This window comes from Colias eurytheme, chromosome 19 (genome assembly GCF_061535395.1).
Source record: "Colias eurytheme isolate Ceu_HAF_F1 chromosome 19, ilColEury1 Martin Lab GWU primary, whole genome shotgun sequence".
Lineage (NCBI taxonomy): Eukaryota > Metazoa > Arthropoda > Insecta > Lepidoptera > Pieridae > Colias > Colias eurytheme.
Window position 1 is genome coordinate 566578 of NC_142998.1, and position 15569 is coordinate 582146.

Genomic DNA, 15569 nt, shown 5'->3' on the forward strand with positions numbered 1-15569 from the left:
TTTTGAAACTAAATCAAACAAAGAAAACTTTCTTGATTATACTATGTAGAAAGGAAATAGGAGTGCCTTTACTAAGTGAGGAAAATGGTACTTGCATTATGCAATGTTCTAGTTCCCTTGCGGTTTCTCCGTGTCACAAATTACTCCCGATCATTACATTTAAGTACCCCAGTAATAACTCCTCAATTAACATTTCGTACATCACAAGAATGTCACTGAGCAGCGATATCTTTGAGATTATGATGTTCTGAATATTTATTACTTAATTACACGGTTGCTAATGATAGTGCCCTTACAGCAGACCATAATCTCTGTCTGTCTGGTACGAGTTAATCACGTCGACGTGTCGGGGAAGAATTATCACCTGTCCGTAAAGTTCATGAGCCGTTAAAGGTAATGTGCAATGATTCGAAATAAATGTGAAGTCAGTGTGTTATCTGTAGAATCAAGTCTTTATTCATCCAATTAAATCGTTGAAAACTTGACAGTTCTCTGGAGCTTCTGTTTTACTTACTAATTGGATATCGTTTTGTTTCACTTTCTTTTGTACTGTGCAGGACCAGTGATTTGTTCGTCTATTTATATATCACAAAGTTCTCTCTCGATTTAAAATCGCATGAGGGTTGCATCTTTTGCTGAATCAAATACAGAACAAAAATGAAAGAAGCAAGGGAAGTACGGTGTGATAAAACTATATTAAATGCGATTAGATCTAGAAGTGGAATTTTAGATAATTTGGAAAATCCAAAAGTGCACGCCTCATAATTTTTTTTAATAAATATTTATTAATTATTATTTTTGTTTATTTAATAACAATAAAACCACATCGAATCAGACCCTGAAAAATGAAAGGGTTCTATTCCTGAGCATACTCAAGCGTAAGAGAAAAAAAAAGACTCGATTAGTAAAGTATTTCGGTCGCTATCGTGTTAACAAGAAAAAGGATCCGCACATACAGACACACGGACGTCCAAGACAGAACTTTTTTAAACTGTTTTTTAACTAGTTTAAATAACAAAAATGACATCAAAAATATCATGAACTTTAAAAATAGTGTTTTTTCTTAATATGTGTGTGTATGTATTATCTTACAAGTGCAATGTATGATACATAAAGACATTTTAAGTTTGAAAAATCAGATGTTTTGCGCGAAGTGACAGTAGTACCCACCTCAACGCTTCGCTTATGAGGCGTGCAAAAGACTCGATTAGTAAAGTATTTCGGTCGCTATCGTGTTAACAAGAAAAAGGATCCGCACATACAGACACACGGACGTCCAAGACAGAACTTTTTTAAACTGTTTTTTAACTAGTTTAAATAACAAAAATGACATCAAAAATATCATGAACGTTAAAAATAGTGTTTTTTCTTAATATGTGTGTGTATGTATTATCTTACAAGTGCAATGTATGATACATAAAGACATTTTAAGTTTGAAAAATCAGATGTTTTGCGCGAAGTGACAGTAGTACCCACCTCAACGCTTCGCTTATGAGGCGTGCAATAGCAATAGTAAAATTCAGTTAGTTTATTGCTCTTATCATCTATTTGATTTGACTGTACAATTCCGTACTGAGTGTTCGCCAAAACTATTTCCTCTGTAGCACTGCCACCTCGGTGTCGTTCACCTCTCGCCCATTTGTTTATCAATTCTTTATTCTATTATTTACATTCGGGTCACATATTGTTATATTTACGTTAGGCCTTTTATCTACAATGTTGCTGCCGGGTGTGATAACCGATAGTACAAAAATAATAGTACATTATTATTATTATCATGAACTACAAAAAGGTGAGGAATATTCCGCTTGGTTTCAATAGAAGTTATGACAAATAACGTGAAAGTTTACATTTGTCTAGAACCAAAGTTATGCCTTGATGACTTGATGGATATAAAATTATACCTATAGATACAATACATCATGACCAAACAAATTATTCATTCGTATAGGCACCCGAGCAAAACCTATTTCACATTTTTAAAGGTTTTATTTTAAAGGAGAATCCAATCATCATCAAGTGTTTTGTAACAATTCGAAAAAGGTTCGGAACGAGAGAATCTCATTTTCTTTTATATTATTGCAAACCCTCTACCAAAAGCTGTTCAAACATTTCTTTTTATCTTATCTTTAATCCTTTCCCAATTTTCCATTTAAATCATAACTCATCTCAACAAACTTAATCTCGGAAATATAACGACCTACCTTACCTAACTGTCCAGGTACTTTTACATTCATCAAATTTCAATTTATTTGTAGATTGGATACCTATACGCTATCTTGTTCTTTAATAGCCGGACAACATGAAGTCTGCACTGATTCTAAATCACTAGATATATATTTAGTTTGTCCACCGATTAACATTAACCTTGTTACGGATGTCGTAACGACTTCTGAGCAAGGCGTTTGACCCGCTTGGGTTTTTTCTAAGTCGAGTTCGTAACCTTGCTGTTTGAAATGGTTGTAGTGAGGTTAAACGTGAATGCATATCTTTATATGTACGAAGGAAGGCCACAGTTAAAGCTGCAGCCGACACAGATTTTCGTTTTCGACATAAATATATTTAGTATGTGCTTGTCCAGATTGTAAGCTGTGTGCCAAACTGCTTCATTTAAATCTATTTTGGCGGCTATTTCTACGTGATTGTGTAAGAAACCACCATAAACTTTACATTTTTCTGTCTGTTTTCAAACGGGATAAAATATTTCAACATTCTGCATTCTACGGCTATTATATTTGATGATACCTGTTATTTAGAAGCTTTCCAAGTGTTCTATTCTTTCTACTGCTACCTACAGACTTGGAAAAGTTCCATTGTTTTTGATTCTATCAGCAAAGAGAAGACAATCTCACCTGTGCTAGACGCATCTTTCCCCGAGTGCGGAGGGCCGGGCGGCTGCTCCGTGGGGCTCTTGCATAGCGCTGTGGTCGTGCTGAGCGCGCGCGCGCCGGACCGCCGCAGGCCGCGGCATGTTTGTGCAGGACCTGGTTATAAGATGTTGTTGTTATTACATGTATTGTTTAAAAGAAGCCTATTTCGCTATTTAATAGTGTAGTTTTCTGTTAGTGAAATAATTTTTCAGAAGATTATTTGAATACAAAATTAGAAACATTAAGTACTCCTTTTCAATACATATTAGTATCTAAATAGGTACCTATAGATAGTATACAGAAATCTATGTTACGTAAATTATCATCAGGAAATGAAGATTGTATACCTAGTAGATAATTAAACCATATTGTTGAACTTTTTGTCAATTACGTATGTAATAAGATTACGTTTAAATAACTTTGGAAAATCCACATACATTATATTTAAAATCTTATTACTACAATATTTTCAATTGAACAGTTATGTGTACATAAAATTATGTAGATCATAACAATGTCGCGAGTTGCGTAGGTACCTACGTCAAATACATGTTAGATAATGTTTACTTTAATAATTGTTAAGTACATAACGTAATGTTGGTAATTTCTTCCGGATCAACAATAAAAACAGTGTAAGTTACCTACTACCTATATTATTATGCTATACTTTCCCTGTCATCTAACCGTTATGGTTGTAAACAGAACAGACAGACAATTTTATTTATACGCTAATTAATATAGTGCCAAATGGCGTGTAAACATTTAAATAAATATATGTTTATTATTCAAAAAGCGTATAAGAGATTACCAATATATTTTAGTGCTTAGCATAACACGATGTGTCCTAGAATACACTATTATAATTAATGAGAATGCACTAAAAGTTATGGAAATGATAATACCTTTTAAGCGAATTGCGTTTCAAGGTCACTTGCGCAAGCGCAGCCTTACTTTAACATTGTTATTTCATATTTTTAGTGAATAAAATATAATTATACAATAATACTTAAAATTACATTCTATTTATATTGTTTTGCTTATTATGTTATGAAACTGCCTTTCAAATTTCGCCAAAATAATGACGACTTAGTATTTTAACTTTAGAAGAAACAACAATATAGATCGCTTCTTATTTACTTACACTTTTATTCACTTGTAATTAGATGTAGACATTTTTTTCGCTTAAAATTTAAATACAACATCAATTGTTATAAGTTTTTTATATTTTTTTATGTGTATCCAATACGACTTAAACGTGAGTAGGAATATTTAATACTTTTACAGCAATAATCCTGATCTATAAAAATACCTACATAACCTCCAACGCATATGAATAAAAATTAAAAAGTAAAAACCCAAAGGCACGAAATATTTCGTACTTTCCTCAATATACCTTTTTTTCTTCTCCAAATAAAAAACAAGTAGGTAGTTAAACATTGTAAATTTCTCGTTAAACAAACAAATAAATAAACGAATGATGCACATGCAATGTTTAGTATTCAAAAAGAATAAAGTTCGCAGCTCGTAACTTTGGTGAAAACAAAACAAAAAAACAATAACACACAAGATATAATCAGTCACTTTCTCTGCTTAAATTTTATATCCATTCCAAAGTGCTGAAATTTAAGATTACTTAATTTCATCTTAATCTTATAATTGCATTTGAAAATCAAACAATATCAAAACTTAATTAACGTGCTTGAAAAAGTCTCATCGAGTTGTCAATTTTATTGTATTTATATTATTAAGTAGGTACATAAACTTGTGGAAAAATAATTTATAGTAATTTTACTTTTGTAGTTTATTCAATTTCGGTCAAGATAAATAGTAACAATAAGTTCACATACAAAAAGTCAACAAGTATGCGATATAATATACCTAATACTAACTCGATTGCATTTCCACATTGATTTATTTTATTTTACAGAAACATTGTCTGAAACTGGACAGCAGGCTTCGAGCCGCAATAATTGCCTCACTAGGCTGCTTGCGCTCTGTGGGATTTTCACAAAAACCGTACCAATTTAAATTTTTTGTTATTTTAAATCATGAATCTTAGGATACCTACCTACTCGTATAATGATACAACGTACATATAAATCCTCAATTTTAAATCAGCTCAAATCAAATCTTCCCCATCGAGACTAAACCAAAAAATAACAACTCAAAAAGGTCACAGTGCACAGTTCGACTAAACACACACACTAATCGCTTCCCTCGCGTTACCATACCAAAAGCTCTCGCATCCAATGTAGGTTAGAAAAGAAACTCGATTGTACAATACCGAGGGAATCCGCTGGCACCAGACACACGGTAGGTATAGCATCGTGACGCAGCGGTTACACCAACAAATGGACAATAATGCATTTATAATCGCATCAAAACATTTTAGAAACACAGTGGTAACTAGCGAACATGGTGATTGTCTCAATTTGGCCGTAATGAGACAACTCGAGTACGTAGAAAGTTCTGTATAAGCACTTATGAATAGTGCAGTGGGAGAAATAGAAAATATTTGTATTGAAATAATTACGTAATATTGTTATGTTTATAGTAAATCGCAATTGTTGTGTCTCGTTTCGGTATTAAGAAGCATTTTGGTCAATCAAAATCACTTCTTAAATCCTATCTAGCTAATTAACAATAGAATAAAAAAATTGTAATACATACCTACAAAAGGAATGCTGTGTCAGGTGAGATAATTACACAATTTAATATTTATTTAATACAATTAATTGAACAAATATGGGCAATTAGAATTCATAAGCGTAAGCAATTTATTTACATAATATGTAGGTAAAACAGCAAAAATGAAATATTAATTACATTTTCTTCAAGAAGTTATCCGCTACATAGCTAGAATGATACGTAATCCATACATTGCGAACCAGGACTTTCCAAAGGAATATAAAATGGCATATTAAAGTAGGGATTATATATACAGGATTTTCCCCAGTTAATGATGCAATGGTATTTCTTCGTGTACAGTGAGAGTCAAAGTACTTGTGATTATTGTTTACGACTCGCTTATACGTGTGACGAAAGCTTAACATAAGCTTGTTGGAACTTTACGACACTTCTCAATAAGCGTATAAGGATAATAGTAAAACCTTTGGGCTCTAACAGTTTACGCACAACATTTTGCAAAATTTCCTTCTTAAAATAACATTGGTACCAAGGAGCGAAACAGAGAATTTTAGACAGGCTTATTATATTTTGGTTTCGATATTCCCTTTGCTTCCTTTCCTCAGATTGCCAAAAATAGATAACCAAGAAGAAACAGAAACCATAACTAGTCCAGTATAGTATTTTTTCATGTGTTTGATGAAAAAATACTATTTGATCAAAATTAATATTTGATGAAAATCCGTTAGTCATTTCTATCGTCCACCATCCTACCTTGAGTGGACCATCTCTACTATTTTTCCCCTCACTACATACAGTCCAAGTGTCGATTGGAGCATGCACAATTGCACAGTTGCGCAACGTCCGCGTTTATCACCGGCGAGTTACATCAAATCAATCTATATTACCTCAACTTTCTTCCGATGCATGTACTTTCAATTTGGCGAACGCTCCGCGGACTGTAACTGCGGAAATCGTGTAATATGACCGTCTTTGAACGAAAGTTTTGTTCGTTACGTGTTTGATGGACAATTGGATTATTTTTGGTTAAGGCCAAGATTATAAGCCGATTAGAACAGTACAGCTCTAGTAACTCTGCAAGCGTCTTTTGTATTTGAGGGAAAGTTGTATTGTTTACGTGGTTGATAGACAGTTGAAATAATTCTGGTTAAAGAATAAGATTATAATTTGACTGGAACAGAAGGGTATTTTAACAAGCGTGTTATGCCTATTTCATTTTCATAGCAAATCTGTCATCAATTTTACACGCTTTTACCGGTGGTAATCATTTTCATTGCGAATTGATTTACTTGAAATATTTAGTTTGGCAGTAAATAATAAATTATAGCTAAATAACATCTGGCGATGGAAGATAGAATAATAGGCAAAAAGTTGTTAAAATCCATTAGTTTTATCTGCTCGACGTTTATCTATCAATTATATCGCTGATTAGTGATTAGTCACGTAAGGTTATGCTCTGCTGATTTTGTAACACTTTTATTTATCGCATCTTAATTTTAATTTTAAGTTTTGTTATTTGCAACTATTTCATTTATTACAAGGGTATATAAAACTCTTAAAACTATTGTTGACCATAATCTCTTTACCATATCCAATTTTCCATCCCATCTGCCTACGAAAGATTAACGAAAGCTTTTATTGCCATTAATACTGTTTGTTTGTATTTTTGCACTATTCCATAATCTTCTTGCATTTCCTCTCCCGCCAGGTTTCCTGGTAGAGATTGCTGTAGCACTAACGCCGCCTTTTATGCAAATTATGCTTTTGTAATACTACTTCTGTTTGCATACTATTGTTTTCTCATATATTGTACAATAAAGAATTATAAATAAAATAAATAAAAAAAGATTCAGAATAGAGAAAGAACTTATAACTTGGATTAATATACATTCATTCTTATCACAAAACACTTTCGATTTCCAAGCAGTAAGCACTGGCATTAAATTGTCGCACTAGTTTGCAGCAAGACAGCTTTCTTAGTTACCACTTACAGGTACATTTAAGCACTAGGTAGATAACTTGCCTCTATCATTAAGTTAAGTTGTTTAAGCTTTCTGACACACTTAGATGGAGATATCACCGAACTTGGAAGATTTAATTAAAATTAACATAATATAGGGAGTTGAACTTTAACCGAATTGGTTTATGGGCTTTGGATTTTTATGTGAGGACTTTGTGAAAAATAAGTGACAATTCTACAAACACACACACATAAACGAAAGGGCATAGCTTGATTGCTTGGTAGGATAAAAGAATTGCGGCAACAACAGTTTATAACAAATACAAATCTTAACATTGCAAAATAATGGGTTTAATTCGATGATTTCGACAAAGTAGATTTATTTTCAAATTGTCGAATGTGATTCATCGCGATGCATGCAATACAATGCCTAGAGCCATTAGACTGAATGTCCAATTTCGACAACCGTGCACTTAACGTTACTTTGTAAGACCATAATTTATGATTATTATCCTGTGTGAAGTGACTCAATTCAATTTGAAACAGTAGACTAAGTAAACAACAGTTTAATAGCTTCACTTGAGCTGCAAAGACCAGGTACTAGGAATGTTTTATAGCATCCAACTCCCTTCTTCTCCTACATTTTATACCTAAGTATCGTTCAAAGAAATCGGGTCACCGACATATGCATATTTTAATGTTCCGGCCTTTATTGTTTACTGACCTCGCGTGTACCTTGAAAATCAGGTTCTTGGTGAGACATCATAATTGTTACCCGATATACATATTGTCTTGACCTATTTCGGCTGGGTTGAAGGTTGCTTTCGTAAACAAACTACATGAATGCTGTGCAGTTGGTTATATTTAGCGATTGGGATTATTGCACTAAAACTACAGAGTAGGTAATCCGTTGCATGACATGATAGAAGATTTTTATAACAGATAAGGGAATCATTTTTAAGGTGTTACCGTGACCTAAATACATGGTGGTCTTTACATGCATATTGCAAGTACTCTATAGATTTCACACAAAACATCTTTAAAATTTCTGCATGAAATATTACAAACTTAGATCTTAGAAGTCTAACGTAATTGACGAATTGCTTTTGACCCTTAATCAGAGCTTTTACTAGCGTCTCAATTTATTATATCGTCTCAATAGTCCATTTTTTTTTTGAGCATTATGATTGACGTATTTTATCCAATCTCAATGACGAGATTGAAGGTAAACAACCCTGTGCACTGGACTCTGAACACTTTAGACAATAATAATGATAACGTAATGGCACCGAATTCCGACCACTGATTGATACGGCTAAATGAATCCTTTAAAAGATAAATTAAATACTCTAGAGGTCATAAGAAAAAATGATATTATGAAAGATTACGAACTTATATTTTAAAATATGCACATAATTGTATTTCATAATGGCTTTTTATTACTTAAATTTGGATTTTAACTGTCACGACTGGAAATTAACTGAAAGCACCATTTTCCGACCGACTGAGTACAAATACACGTGTTTCCGACCACTGAGTAGCTAGATTCCGACCAGCCAAATATTTTCTACTAAAATCAACTTTATGATAATAGAAATACAATGGAAATTCGTAAAAACCCGTTTCGTCTTTTCACTGCATCACGCGTGGACCGATTTCGATAATTCTTTTTTTATTATATTACTTGAAGTACGAGGATGGTTCTTATGGAGAGATATTTTAAATATGTACCACGGGCGAAGCCGGGGCGGACCGCTAGTTTTAAATAATATTTGAGCATTTATTATACATAATAACAAAAACTAACTCTATGTTAGACTGTAGTAGTTCACTGGTCATCCACACTAATTTAGAATGTCCCATTGACTACTTTGCCCAATTCTAAAATCCATTTCACCAAAAGTATTATTTCAGCTAATGAGAATACTTCAGCCTCTTTTTTATCACTCATGATGATGACCTGAAATAAACGCATGCAATTTCACTCAAGCACAGCGCAAGCAAAAGCAACCCAGTTGGACGGAAACAGGGAAATAAATCGCACCTAGATTCCGACCAAACCTATATTTGCGTAATAAAGCCTCTAAACCGAAATTGATATTCATTTTTAGTTCATTTCTATTTCATATGTACACTTATAAAGATCTCACAATTTCGTAGTTATGCAATTATGTGTCATAAACGTAAAATATAGGGTTTTTAAACCAGACCGGTCTTTGTAAATGAATAACAAAAAAATCAAAAAAAGAGTGTCAGTTAAAACGAATATTACAAATAATCCATTAAAGTTAGTATTGGTCGCATACAGGTGTTGTATGTAAGCATAGCGTTTAGAATAAATAACTTAATACGAAACCTCCACAAAACAACATGCATAATAGAAAATTACCTTCTTTTAAAAAGTGCGAAATTCCTTTTACCGACCGATTCGGTCGGATTTCGGAATGTTGTTATTTTGACAAGCTCCTCATTCCGTCCATAATTATTTGTCCAAAAAAACCTATAAAAACACGCTATCTTGGCATGTATATTTTAAAATTAATAATTTAAAACACCAATAAAACGTTTAAAGTAAATTAACCACAAACTTACCAGAGTATTTAGCGTAAAAATCCAAATGTTTATTTTCACCGTTTTATGTTTTTTTCGCATTCAATCCAATACAAACTACACCCTCGCCTAGCTTTTCTTGGATTGACGAAATGTCGGTTAAAATTTGAAACCCAATTTTGGACAGATGACGTACGATAAGTGATTGGATCGAAAGCCTTCAGTTTCACGAATGTCGCGCGTATTTTAAACGTTTTATCAAATAAAAATCAAAATGGTCGGATAGAGGAGGCTAGTCGGAAACCGGTGCCGTTACGTTAGTATTTATTATATGAAAGTTGAATTCTATAATACATATATCAATACGGAGCGGATCGTCTCGTAAGTAATTCGTTGTTTCAACACTCACGAATATGTCAATATTCTAGTAATAAAATTATTATTTCTTGTTGTTGATTGTTGTTTATAAGATGTTCGGCTAATGTAGAATATCTTATTAACGTCAATTACTCTTTCGACATCTACAATGGGGTCAAATACTTACAGATAGCTCAAAAAGGACAACAAAAGGACATACACGCATGTAATATCAAGTATCAATATCCCAAAACTTGTATGGCCACCTATAAATAAGTGATCTTTAACGTATTGCTACTAAACTGCGTTTTATCTTGATTGTTATTATTTACATTACTATTTCGGAACATTATGTTGAGTTCACGCGTACAGCACGGTTAACTTCGCCGCTTATCATATTGTGATCATGACATATTAACGTATTTCGGTCATGGCAGCAAATTTTCGAGAGGCACTAGACACTATGCAGTATGCTCTAGTATAGATAGAGAAAAGTAGTATTTTCTATACTAATATTGTAAAGCCAAGGCTAGTTCGTTTGTTTAAGTTAATATCAGGAACATCTGGTTTGAGTAAAACAATTATTTGTGAAGACCATTTATTTATTAAGGAAGTAAAGGCAAAGCGAATGGTTAATGACACAGTTGAGGTCTTCAAAAAAAGAGTGTATATGTTACTGAAAGACCAGGAAAGCACCTGTAACATCACCTGTATTACAAGTGGTTATTAGCGCAAATGAAAAATGTTGCAAAAAGGGAATTTTTTTAATTTCATTTTGACGATAAACGAAGTTGAATGTGTCAGCTAGAACACAATAATAATTATTGTTTAATTACATAATACATTTACATAATTATTAATTTAATTGGCATTTATTTCTTGAGTGTAGTTATTTTAATAAATTGAATGTTGTGTTACTATATATACAGTGGTGGACGTTTAATTAGAAACAGGTAACACGATGAAGTAGTCATCAAGTTTATTAAACATTTGTGTATTAAAGTATTAGAGATTAAGCATTATTTCATATGGAATAGAACACCCGTTTATCTAGTTTTATAACAAATTGCTTAATTTTAATCAAACGTTAGCTTAAATTAATAAAATCAAACAACTTTAGGTGAAGTCTGATTTCCGCGTATTTTCAGTCTGGACAACAAATTAGAAACAGCATGTTTCGAGTGGTCTAAAGTCAAAACCTATTAAAATGCCGTCAATATTTTTTTCATCTATAAATATTTGCACCGTTTTTTAAACATTCTATCTAAAAGTTTCTGAAAATTAATTTACTTTGCAGCAAAAATGGGTAAAAGTAAGATTCGTGACCCATCAACAAGAAAAATAATTTTAAGTTTACATTTTGACAAAAACTGGAGTTACAGGAAAATTGCAAATCATTTAGAGTGTTAGATAAAAAGATATTCAATGCTATAGTTTATTTCAAAGAGCATGGTACTTCTGATTAAGTGCCTAGAAAAGCTTGACCATGAAAAACTACTGCTCGCGAGGATAGGTAAATTATTCTTTTCGCAAAGATAGATCCATTTAAAGGTTCCAATTCTATTAGGAAATATGTTTTTGCAAACGTGTGAAAATCTCTTACAATCTGAGCCACGACGTTGTAAAGCCATTGTTGTCTATAAAGATTATAACAATCTAAAAACAACCCCATACTATAATGTTTCCTCCGCCTTGCTTAACTGTTTTTAATTTATTATCTAAGGTATGGTTAACTGGACGACGCGCGTATCTTTTGCCATCAGAATTGATTAAATTAATTTGTTTCGTCCCAAAATAAAACTTTTTCACTGGCGGACTGTTCTCAAACAATATTTCTTAGTAAATGCAAATCGTCGTTCCCTGCCTAATAAGAAGCTGTACTTTCCTGGCGTCTCTCACAAACAATTTTGCCTCGACTTACCACCCGAAAACCGATCTCATCGACACATGGCGTGGTTCATCTTCGGAAAAAACTAATTTTATAATAGAATTTGAGCTTTTAAATGGATCCATTTTTGCCAAAAGAATCATTTGCCTATCCTCGCGAGCAGTGATTTTTCATAGTCCAGCTTTTCTAGACACTTGATCAGAACTACCATGCTTATTGAAATAGACTGTAACATTGAATATCTTTTTATCGAACACTCTAAGTGATTTGCAATTTTCCTGTAACTCCAGTTTTTGTCAAAATGTAAACTTAAAATTATTTTTCTTGTTGATGGGTCACGAATCTTACGTTTACCCATTTTTGCTGCAAAGTAAATTAATTTTCAGAAACTTTTAGATAGAATGTTTAAAAAACGGTGCAAATATTTATAGATGAAAAAAATATTGACGGCATTTTAATAGGTTTTGACTTTAGAACACTCGAAACATGCTGTTTCTAATTTGTTGTCCAGACTGAAAATACGCGGAAATCAGACTTCACCTAAAGTTGTTTGATTTTATTAATTTAAGCTAACGTTTGATTAAAATTAAGCAATTTATTATACAACTAGATAAACGGGTGTTCTGTTACATATGAAATAATGCTTAATCTCTAATACTTCTATACACAAATGTTAAGTAAACTTGATGACTACTTCATCGTGTTACCTGTTTCTAATTAAACGTCCACCACTGTATATAAAAAAACAAAAAGAACTATCCTCATAGATGCTTTATGATATTTATAGCAAAACTGGATCCAAGCCGGTTTTGTAGATGTTGTTTATGTTTTAATATGTAATAATATTATGAAAGATATCACCATATTTTATACAACATTTTTACGTTTGCAAAGTAAATAATTTGGAAAATCCAAAAGTGCACGCCTCATAATTTTTTTTTAATAAATATTTATTAATTATTATTTTTGTTTATTTAATAACAATTAAACCACATCGAATCAGACCCTGAAAAATGAAAGGGTTCTATTCCTGAGCATACTCAAGCGTAAGAGAAAAAAAAAGACTCGATTAGTTAAGTATTTCGGTCGCTATCGTGTTAACAAGAAAAAGGATCCGCACATACAGACACACGGACGTCCAAGACAGAACTTTTTTAAACTGTTTTTTAACTAGTTTAAATAACAAAAATGATATCAAAAATATCATGAACGTTAAAAATAGTGTTTTTTTTTTTTAATATGTGTGTGTATGTATTATCTTACAAGTGCAATGTATGATACATAAAGACATTTTAAGTTTGAAAAATCAGATGTTTTGCGCGAAGTGACAGTAGTACCCACCTCAACGCTTCGCTTATGAGGCGTGCAATTGTAACATTGACATGATTTTAAATTAAAAGAGCAACTATGGAGTTTCTTGCCGGTTCTTCTTCATAGATACTGCTTTCCGAATTTAATGAGTCTCCAGTCAATGACATATTCTTGTAAGAATTAAAATGCTTGAATGTAGAAACAACTTGAATAACACAAATAAAGAAGTAAAGATAAGCCAATATTTATAATAGATAAAAAGAAAGTTCATAAAAACTATTATCACAAACAATTAGTAGAGTTTTGACCTGCACTGAAAATTAAACAATAAGTTTAACGAACCTGATTATTATTTGACCTGAATAAATTCAGATTAGAACAACAATTATTTGCTTATTGCTATGTGCAGAATTAATAACCCGACTTGAAAAAAATAGGGAGTATAACTATTTAGTTGACGGTAAACTGAATTAAATATTAATCACCTTAATGTTTTGCCATATAAGTTAAAATATATGAACTTTTATTTATTTATTATTTAGAGGCATATTAAATAGGAAACTACCTTTCTTGGGTTTTTAAATTCAATTGTTATTGATACAGTTATAATTCAAGAAAGTCTGAAATTATTTTAATGAAGTTTTAATTGTTTCACTGAAAGGCAGTGCCCATCGCAGTTGAACAACAAAAAAACAATAATCAAACTAGGATCTATGTAAAAATAAATTTTTTTAATAATATAGGAGGAACATAATATTATATTTTGTATCAAACTAGCTGTGCCCCGCGGTTTCACCCGCATTGCTCCGCTCCTGTTGATCTTAGGGTGACAATATTATATAGCCTATAACCTTCCTTGATAAAGTCATATTTTTGGGAAAAGAATTAAAAGTATAAAGAAAAAAGGCTTTTAATTTGGAGACCTTTGACCAAAAACTCTACAAATATGAAAAATGAGAAAATAACTGTCTGTCTTTATAAATACAAAAGTAATTCTGTCAACCCGTATCTTTTCCACACTAATCATTGAACTGATTAAGTTTAAGAAATATAGTTTAATCCATCAGGCCCCGGAATCACAGACACAATAGAAAATCTATTGTGTCGCAGTCGGATCTGGCCGCTCGGTGGTTGAGAGGTTAAGACCTGAGTTAGGACATAGCATAATTTTGACAACAATAACGAAGCCGCCTTCATTTAAAACCTTGATTGTACTTATTATCAATCTGAGACTAAATGGTTAATGTGTATATTTTTATATTTTTGGCAACAATAACAAAGCCGCTTTCATTTAAAACCTTGATTGTATATAATTCAATCTGAGACTGAATGGATAGTGTATATAAGGTTATTTAAAAAATAAGGTAAGTATGTATTACATATTTAAAAGAAATTGGTACTAATTTAACTAGTTTTCAAATGTAAACTGGTTAGATATATTTGCAATTTCTAAAAAGGAACATAACTTCATTAGCACTAATGCATTGTTTCGTACAACCAATTAATAGTCTAATAAGAATTGGTGCATAACAAATTTGACAGTTACTAATTTTGGAATCACTAATTGGTTCCACCAGAACATCCTGTATTTTTACTGCATAATTCATTACATATCCACACGAAGCGTTCCAAGTTGTTGTTTACAACAAGCTACCAGTAATCCTGATGTTTACGATATGAAAATGTGATAATTAACAACATTCATTTTATTTTGACGAATCTTACATCATTTCATGTCCATTTATTCAAAAACCTTACATTTCAATGTCATGTTATACAATTTAAATGCTATTGACCTTCTGATGGAACCTCGACACCGCTGGGATAGCTAACTATCATCTAAAACATTGAATATTTATCGAACATCGTAAGCGAAATGGCAAATACGCGTTTTATGCATGACGTATTATTATCAAACATCATTTACACGAGTATCGAAATTGCGACGTACTTTGTTGGAAAACAGCCAATTTAGAATATAAAAACT

General features: G+C 32.2%; 1 protein-coding gene across 3 annotated transcripts in view; it reads right to left on the reverse strand.

Annotated features, from left to right (window-relative positions):
* Positions 1–15569, reverse strand: part of ClpX (Caseinolytic protease chaperone subunit) — a 36573-nt gene that overhangs the window by 20521 nt on the left and 483 nt on the right. For all 3 annotated transcript variants that reach the window (XM_090113393.1, XM_090113394.1, XM_090113395.1), the window contains exon 2: positions 2853–2984. In XM_090113393.1, the coding sequence (XP_089969519.1) occupies positions 2853–2984 (132 nt within the window). The remainder of the gene's footprint in view (positions 1–2852; positions 2985–15569) is intronic.